This window comes from Photinus pyralis, unplaced genomic scaffold, assembly GCF_008802855.1.
Source record: "Photinus pyralis isolate 1611_PpyrPB1 unplaced genomic scaffold, Ppyr1.3 Ppyr1.4_LG6, whole genome shotgun sequence".
NCBI classification, from domain to species: Eukaryota; Metazoa; Arthropoda; class Insecta; order Coleoptera; family Lampyridae; genus Photinus; species Photinus pyralis.
The window spans coordinates 30,941,185-30,951,232 of NW_022170663.1; the positions used below are offsets into that span (position 1 = coordinate 30,941,185).

Below are 10,048 nucleotides of genomic sequence, written 5' to 3' on the forward strand. Positions count from 1 at the left end.
TTTACAGTAAACAACCGCAGTAATTTAATGCACGCGAGTCGCGACAATTATTTTCAAACCTGCGCATTCTATAAAATAGTAAAACTGGTCTCAATAATGTATTAACGGACACACCCTATACATAGAACAGGTTGAAACTGTTTCGTGGAACTGGATATTCGTTACAAAATAACGGATACATTTATTGTTTCCGTTAATCCGTTCCTACCGGCTACCATCTCTAATTTTGTATTTTGATGAAGTTTCTCCTCGACGGCAAAAAACTAACGGTTTTTTCTTATTTAATTTGTATACAATTTATTTTACCGTTTTAAATAACCAATTTTAATATAATGAGCTGCAATAATGAATCTCTGTTAGACGTTCAGAATATATCTACAAATACTAGCTCGTCACAAAGGCATAGGTAACACATTTCTATTTTGCAAAGGTACATCTTTGATTGCAGCGCAAGAAACTCGACCCACACCTCCAAATTCTTCTTTCCATTTCGTTTAAAGGACATTACGCAAGAAATTCTCGATGCCGAGAATGAGCCTTTAAAAGAAATTACTTTGAACGAATCCGAAGAAAGTAACGAATGCTTCCCTGAAACCCAGAAAGAGATACCACAGATCATTATTGATACGAAGTTCGGTGATTTAGGTGTTAAAATGTTGGAAACTCCAAAAAAACCTAACGTGAGTGTGGCACACGCGAAAGAGGGTGTTACTTTTTTTAGTAGCACACCGTTCCCTTTAAATTGTAAACAAATGTCAACACCCAGTTTGGGGCCCATAGGAAAGGTGAATAACAATTTGAAAGTACCTGCATCAGCACACATCATTTCACAAGTGACTCCTTTGTGCATTGGCAACGAAGTAAAAGTAAATAATCGACTAAAGCACTTAAATAAACAGCCGCATGACTATAAGGAGAACAACCCTAAAACCCAGTCAAATGATTTAGAACAAATTTGCGTAAATAACGTAAATTATCTGATTCTAAATCAACTTGGAAGAGGCGGTACATCGGTTGTTTACCACTGCTACAACATTGTCACAAAGGAGGAACGCGCAATTAAGAAAGTTAACCTGGAAAGTGATACACAACGAATTGGCTATTTGAATGAGGTCAATGTTTTGGGTCAGTTGCAGAACAGTGATTGGATAATCCATATGTATGATTAGTAAGTATTCACATAGAGGTTTATTCATTCATCGTACCACAGATGTAAATAAATTACAGGCAGCTCATGGCATAAGGAAATTGTGAAACGTAACTCGTGAAGCTCTAACACAGCTTATATTGAAATTTATATTAATTTTGAATTATTCTGTTTGTGCCTGTGCTTATTATACGGGATGCTATATCTGCATCATACAGGTAAACGAGGCATTTATATAGCCACAGTCTCAAAGATAATACTCGAGGGTTGCCACACATGGCCGAGATTGTTCTAGAATTAGCTGCACTGTTCCGGATCGCGATTTTTCATATATTAATCCCAGAAAAAAATAAAGCAGTGTCTTGAATCAAAATTCAAAACTTACCAATACTCAAACCCAACCATAGCTTTTGTACTAGTGGCGACATTTTTAATTTTTAAGCCCAGCATGTTCCTGTTTCCTGCGCATGTAAAGGTTTTATTTATTTTACTGACGACTATACAATCTTTTTTGTTTAACATTTTATGTTTTCTGTTACTTTTTTATTTTGTGCATTAAAAAATCCAATGGGATTAATAGGTATATGACACTAAAAAAATTAAATATAATACCAATAAAAAAAATAGCAAAATTGTGGAAATTACAAACAAGGTAGCCAATACATTTTTGAATGTGCTATATTTTTCACCCAATCAATCAGGGCCGGATTTATAACGGTGGGGCCCGTGGGCGGATATACTGTGGGGCCCCCTTTTTCAATTTTATTTACTATTTCTTTAAATGCAATTAGTAAAGTAAATTATGATTATGCTCATTTTTTGTAAATAAATAGGCACATCTTATTTCTTAAACGAATTTTTATTTAAAACTATATTAGACCAGGCACCTTTCGAGATTTTTGCAATGCAAATGATGCAAGCACATCATCGAATTTTAAACCTCTTAATATGTCATATTCCATACTCATTATTGCTAGGCTATTTAAACGTTCTTGAGTCATTGAAGTACGAAGTCTGTTTTTTATAATTTTAAGATCTGAAAATGACCTTTCTCCTGTACAGTTGGTGACCATCAGTACAAGATATATTCGCAAAGCTATCTCTACATTTGGAAAAGCTACCTTCAAGTCATTTTCTATTAATATTTTATACATCAAGTGTTCGTTGCTAAGTTCGGAGTCAGGTTTGCACTTAACACTGGTGTCGTCTTTAAAGTTTTTAAAAAATTCTGCAAATTGCACTAATTCAATACCTAAATTCCCTTCCAGATCGTCACTGTAAGTATTCACAAGATTTGTTGCATTATTTTCTAGGTCCTCTCGGCTTAGATCTTCTATGTGGCGTAGAAAAGCAAATCGAGAACAAATTGTTTCATACGCAGTGAGCCTTTGAGTTAAACCAGATGTAAATTGATCTATAACGGGGATGTAGTTTTCAATTTTGAATTTCTCGGAAGGCGAAAGTTCAACTTCAGGTGTTAGTCCGTAATCTAATGGAATTAGGCGCACGTTGCGTTTTCGTTGTCTGTGATGGCCATAATCTGCTGTACCGGATTTCTCCGCACCAAGAACTTCATATGTAGAAAATTTGTCTCGCATCATAGAAACATACTGTTTTAAAGACTTTAAGGCAGCTACGGCAGAGTTAAGATCGAGCTTAGATTGCTGAAGTAGTTGGCTAGTAGCATTGGTTCGGTCTAATATTTCACACCAAAATACTGCATATATTCCCGTTTCTAACATACACATTCGATTGAATAATCCATTTGCATCACAGCGGCTCTTAGGCGTCAGTTCTGCATCATCCGTAATTTGTGTTAAAGCGTTTTTAATCTGATCGTAACCTTTAACTAAAGCTTCGCATGCATCAGATCTGCACGCCCATCGAGTGGTAGTTACACGTTTAGGTATAATTATTCGAGAATGACGCGATTCGGTTTTCTCACCAAAACCATCCGATACTGATTTCAAAGAATCGACAAGAATGTTGTATCTGTGAGTTGAACCAGTAAAGAAAACATACAGCTCTTCTAAAAAATCAAAAAATCCTACAGCAGCAGGACAACATTCAGCGGCGGCCTTTGCAACCAAATTCAAAGAATGGGCTGCACAAGGGACCCAAGTAGCTAATTTGTTTTCTTGCATAACTTTTGCCTGGAGACCGTTGTATTTTCCACTCATAGATGACGCATTGTCATATGACTGTCCTCGGCAGTTTCTTATATCAAGACCATGAGTATTTAAAAATTGCATTAAACCATCAAACATGTCTTGTGCTTTATGACCTTGGTTTGGCATAAAATACAAAAACCTTTCGACGGGTGTGCATCCTTCTATATAACGAAATGTTACGGTCAGTTGGTCGACGTGGCCTTCGTCCGGTGTAGAGTCCAGTGAAATAGAGTAATATTTTGATTTTTTAATTCGGAAAATTATTTCATCAAGAACACTTTTTCCCATGAGTTGGACTACTTCCTCACAAATAGTTGACGAAAGATAATTGGTATGACCACTCCCACGATTTGCATGGGTTTTAAGATGTTGTTGAAGAAAGTCATCATATTGTGCTATTAGCTCTACCAATCCTAGATAATTTCCGTTATTGCGCGAACCAATCAATTCGTTATCACCACGAAGCGCTAGTCCACGTTCACAGATAAACTTGATAACACTAACAAGTCTCTTCAACAAATTTTGCCAATAGTTTTTAATGTTATTTCATTATTTGCTTCCCTTGCAAGTTCAGCATCAATACGACCCATCTCTTTAGAACGCTGCACTAGTGCTATAGTAGCATTTAGGTGTGGTTTAGATATTTCGTGCGCCACTAGCCTACTACTAGCATGTTTCCAATCGCAATATCCATCGCGGCTAAACTGAGTATCTGCCGAAGACAACAATTTACATGCAAAGCAGTATACTCGCCCATTGGATGGCGAAAAACACAACCAAGAACGTTCAATCATTTCACCGTTATGGCTTCTTCGTTTAAACATGCTCAGTTGACAACGTCTTGCATTCACATTCGCACCCGACCCCACGATTTGTTTAAATGATTTTTCTTTGAATATTTCATCATTACAATTTTGGAGAGCAGAAGTTCCTACCTTCGACCAGTAATCGATCAAATGTGATACGTTTGTTGGCCATAAACCAATGTCATTTACATATTCATTACATATAATTTCATTTCTCACACTGTCGTCATCGTCATCTACGCTCACATTTAGAACAGAAGGTGGTTGCAATTGTTCTATTTCTACATTTCCCTTACCCTTTTCAATTAATTCAATCTCTTCATCTGGCTTCATTTGCGATGTAATGAGTTCACTATTCTCATGTTCTTGGATATGCTGATGCTGCTGAGATGTACTAGGATGTGATAAACGTAAGAAATTTGTAATCCGAGGTATCTTGGCAATCAAATCTGCTTTGCTTTTTTCTTTTATTTCGGCTAGCTTACGTTTTTCCGCGCCGCTTTTGTATGTCCGTTTTCCTTTGTGGCGATCGCCTTGTTCCATTTTGCCCAACAAAACTCAAAAGCGTGTAAAATCCTAAAAACAAAAATTATCTAATACATATTTTATGTTTTCTGTTACTTTTTTATTTTGTGCATTAAAAAATCCAATGGGATTAATAGGTATATGACACTAAAAAAATTAAATATAATACCAATAAAAAAAATAGCAAAATTGTGGAAATTACAAACAAGGTAGCCAATACATTTTTGAATGTGCTATATTTTTCACCCAATCATGAATCAATTTTGGTTCACGGAGTGATATGGCGTTCCAGCATATTACAATCTGTCTGTAGCAATATTTACGGCCAGTTGCAAAATCCAGGATTATATCTTAATCCGGTATTAAGACATTTGATTGGCTTTATATTGCAGTAGGCAGCCAATTAAATGTCAAAATTAAAATCAGATTTGGCAAATAATGTAGAATTTTGATTATAATTCGCTTTCCTGCAACCGGCCGTTAGTGTTCTAAAATTCCCTTAATTTATTCACAGTTGCGAATATTTGGGAAATTTCGAGAATATTCGCGCATTTTCGGTAATCATCTATTTTATACTAATTACAATAGGTACACCAAACACTAACTCGATCTTTAATAAAATTGTTTTTTTAAAACAATAAAACGCATCTGAGTTTAAAATTGTTTATTTAACATGGAGTTTAATATACATAAAAAAAACAGGTACAAATTGTGCACAACCCTCATGCAGGTAAAGCACATTTTTTTAAAACACCCCTACGAAATTTCTTCCATAAATAAGAAAGTTGGCACTGCACATCCTACACAAAACCAAATTTGGAAAATGACGCTACATTTGCTTTTATTCCAAGTGGCTATGTATCAAATTTCATTTGAATGCCTCCATAAATAAGAAACTTGGCACTGCGCATGCGCAAAACGAAATTTTGAAACTGGCGTTAAATTGGGTTTTATTTCAAGTGGCTATGTATCAAATTTTATTTAAATGCCCAATGGTTATATTTCTTCCTCGATTTCTTCCAAGCGTCCCAATCGCCCTTTGTAGGTACTTTCCTTTGACAATTCAGTCTTAAGATATAAGGAATTATAACCGATCACGACAAGGGATCGAGGAGGAAGACTATGGTTAGTATAAATTAATTCCATTTGTTGAGACCTTTCATTAGAGTACCATGAAGGGTAAAACATGTGTTTACTCCCCCCCCCCCCCTCTGATTTTCTAAATTTTAACTTGGCACCATTTCCTGGACTCTAGGACCATTCCCCTAGAAGTAGTTCAAAACGGTAGAAGTTGGTCCGGACGGACGGACAAAGCGCAAACAATAGCACATTTTTTTTAATTCTTAAAAAATGCGCTAATTATTACCTATTGTGCCATAAATATTTTTATGAATAAGAACTTTAGTATTGCGCAAACCTGATGTTTACTACATGCGATATGTTTGCCTTTACTATAGAAGATTCTTATGTTAAAATTTCAAAAAATTCAAAAAATGTGTAAATAAGAAAGTTCACATTGCACAAGGTGCGCATGCGCACATCTGATTTTTACAATATGCTTGTCTTTACTAGGATCACCTGTGGTTAAAATTTCAAAAAATATCTATATATTAGAAAGTTGACATTGCTGCACATGCGCACATTGATCGTCAAGGTTGAGGTGCCAGAGGTATGTCACGGAATGCAAAAAGAACGAATAAAAACACAACTCACTAAAAAATTCGAAAGTAAGAATGATAAAAAAATGCAAAGAGATCTGGAAAATGCATGGGAAATATTCGCTTAAATTTCCGAAGCGCGAATATTCGTTCTTAGAAATGAGAAAATTTCCAGAAATATTGCAAAATTCGCTTGAAAATATTTGCACCTCACAACACTAGCAATATTATACAAGAAAATATTTTATACTGCAATGTCCACGGTGATGTCTTATGGAGCGGTATGGCGAGGAAATATTTTTGAAGGGTTTATTCGTGATATGTGATATTCTTTCATATTCAGCCAAAAATAAAACATAAACAGCTATTTTAGACCTTTTGAATTTTAGAACTGGTTTTTTTAATGCATGATCCGTAAATGGCATCACAGTCACTGAAAGTACTAAGGAATTAGACAGCAGCGCTTTTGTGCCAGTACATTCTTATATGAATATAAACGCCGCAAAATATATGATTTGCCTATTTCTGAGTTAACGTCGGTTTCGAAGATTAATTGGTTGTCCATGTATAACCTGACTATAATAGGTTTAGGGTATAAATCGAAAATAATATTGGCCTTAGTATTGATCCTTGAGGAACACCACAAGATACTGCTGCCAGGTTAGAGGAAATTTCATCCACTATACTACTTTCTGATACAAATCAAAGAGGTAATTAAAAACTGTATTGCAGAATTCCCAAAATCTTTACGGCGTGTTCGAGACATCACATCCGATGCAACTTTTGTTTCTCTAATGCAATGCCTATGTTTTTTCAAGACCTTTAAAAAGAGCAATTAATTTACTGTACGGCAACATAGAATATGCATATGGTTGATATACAAAAAAAGTGAAGAAATTTGTGATTCAGTATTTAGAAAACTTATGAAATCTAGCATGCCGGGTGCTGTCCGGTTGCGTGGTATCTGTTGCAGGGGAGTATTGCGCAAAATCGTCAAAATGGAACATTGAACAAGTTGATGTAGGTCTTTTCTATGACAGACACCACGCATCTTGACAGCACACAGTAGGCTAGATTTAATAAATTTTCAGTCACGAATTTTTCAATTTTTTTATATATCATATGCATAATTTATGTTGTCGTACAGTAAATTGATTGCTCTTGTCAAAGATCTTAAAAAAACGTAGGCATTGCATTTGAAAAACAAAAGGTGCCTCCAATTCCCGTTAAACCGGAAGTGTCAATATGCGGTCGGATAGATCGTAATGTAGAATGTAAAATTATATTTGACACATTGTTGGTATCTCCCCAAATAAAAAAGATCTTTAAGTGACCCTTTTATCTTGAACACAGTGTATAAGAATAATAATAGTATTTATTCCATAGACGAACTGGTTTGTGTGGAAATTGTCCACAAATATCTTAATATTTTAAATTATATTGAACGCCCTTGGAAATTACTAAAATTAATGCAGTGATTGCGTTTTCATTAGTGTTTTGCATAGTAGTAATTCTTAAGAGGGCTGTAGCACGCACAAAAATAAAGTTCAGAACAGAATTCAATATTGTTTCTATGGAAACGGCGGGAGAACCTAATCTTGCTATTTTGGACGTCTATATTTAATAGTTCTATGGCTTCAGTTTTGTATTATACACGACGATGAAGGAAACTCGCTCCTGGTCTTCCACTTGGACCAAAATCAGCAACAGGAAGGAAGAAAATAAAATTTACAATATAAATAGAAGAAAGAAAGAGGAAAGAAATAAAATCTGAGTAAATGCTTTTAATTTACAGTAAAATTGTTGCTATTTTCCTGTAATAATTTTACATCTGTGACGGTACAATGCAAATTTTGGGAAGCTAGCTATATCTCATTTGTTCTTTTAGCCAGTATATTGAATCGAATAACACTTTACTACTAGTATTAGAAAAGGGTGAACCGGATCTCTCAAAGATATTAAGGCATTCGATAAACTCCAAGACACACCTACCTCTATACAGGATAATCTGCTATTGGTTGGAGATGTTGTATGCAGTCCGAGAAATCCATAGTAACGGTTGGTTACTTGCACCATTTACCACCCTCTTTAGTTCTGACAAATTTCAGGTATAATTCACGCTGATTTAAAGCCTGCAAACTTTCTTTTGGTAGGGGGGCGCCTGAAACTAATCGATTTTGGGATTGCAACCTGCGTGCAGGAGGACATGACTTCGGCCATTAGATCGTGCCAGATTGGTTCATTTCAGTATATTAGCCCAGAAGCTTTAATAAACCAGCCCAGTAATAATGCGGACAGTCCAAACTTCGGAAAACCGCAATATAAAGTAAGTTGCATATTCATTAAATTCACTTTGACCGTTATTTCTTTTGCAGCTCAAGTACAAAACAGATGTGTGGTCGCTAGGTTGCATTTTGTATCAGATGGTATATCAGAGAACTCCATTTCAGCACGTCCAACAGTTGTGTGCGAAACTGGCACTAATCATGAATCCCAATCATCAAATCAGTTATCCCACTTTAGATTGGGTGCCTGAAAAAATCATAGAAATGATAAAAAGTTGCTTGCAGTTTAATATTAAGGACAGGCCGTCAATTGTTGATTTGATAAAAGAATGCGAACATTTTTTTTTATCGACGCAAAGTAGCAATATTGTAATATAATATTTTTATTAATAGCCCTTGTAGCGTATAACATTCCTTTGTATAAATATCGATTTAGTTTTAATAAACTCGTATTTTTTATTCGATCAATTAGGCACAACAGAATTACTCGACAAGAACATGTGCCATAGTCTTTTTCATATTCAGGTCCCTCTGTGCATGCTCGAAATGAAATTCCATAAGTAGTTCATCAAGGTACATTAGCAATGCCAAACATTTATTAGGCCCCAATTTTTGTGTAAAATGGCAAGTTTGAGTGAAACCGAATGTATCAAAATTTTAATGATACGTATGGTGCTTCTTAAAAAGTTTGTTTAAAATGAAAGAAGAATTGAAATATTGATTAACGTACAGGGCGTTCCATTTAAAACAAGTTGTAAATCAGCATATGCATGATTTAAGCGCATTTTTGGTAATACAGGTCAGTATTTTATTAGCGAAGTTTAAAATTATCGATCTCACGAGTAATTTAATTGGCTGCGTTAAATAATTAATTTTGTTTAATTTCAATTGAGGGTACGTCTTTATTTTGTAAAACAAATCATAAAGTTATTTACTTTAAGTTGTTATACTGGTAGCGCTATCTAACGGTAAAATTATAGCACCTCCGAAAACCATATCGAAATTATTTTCTTCAATTATCGATCTCACCGGTAATCTAACTCAAAATAGACTAGAGCCTGCACATCTACACTACATCAGAAAGCTTTTGGTGAAAATTTGAAGTCTCTAGCTATTGTATAGTTGCTGAGATCTTACCCGGACAGCCAGCCATAACGAATATAATAGTCAGGGAGACATTTCTGAAAATTGCATGTCTAACGGCGTTTTGTGCTACAAACTGGCAACAGGCGGTTCTAGACTAATTGGTCCCCGCTGAAAACGATGCGCCCTGTTGCCAGACCCGATTTTGGCATTTAAGCCCTTAAATCCAAGATGGCGGGCGAAATTATCGTTTTGCGATTATTTCGAGCCCACAAGGCATGCCACGTCGACATCGCTTAGGCATACTTTCGTGTTCATATTTAGGGGCCTAAATGCCAAAACTCCTTTTAAAAACGTCAAAAATGCAAAAATT

General features: G+C 35.4%; 1 protein-coding gene across 1 annotated transcript; it reads left to right on the forward strand.

Moving 5' to 3' along the window:
* The first annotated feature begins 212 nt into the window (after positions 1–212).
* Positions 213–9,056, forward strand: LOC116173901 (dual specificity protein kinase Ttk). The gene is made up of 5 exons (XM_031491642.1): positions 213–406; positions 449–1,168; positions 8,196–8,365; positions 8,416–8,633; positions 8,683–9,056. Exons 1-5 carry the CDS (start codon positions 333–335, stop codon positions 8,968–8,970), a joined length of 1,470 nt encoding a protein of 489 aa, XP_031347502.1. The 5' UTR covers positions 213–332; the 3' UTR covers positions 8,971–9,056.
* The last annotated feature ends 992 nt before the right edge of the window (positions 9,057–10,048 follow it).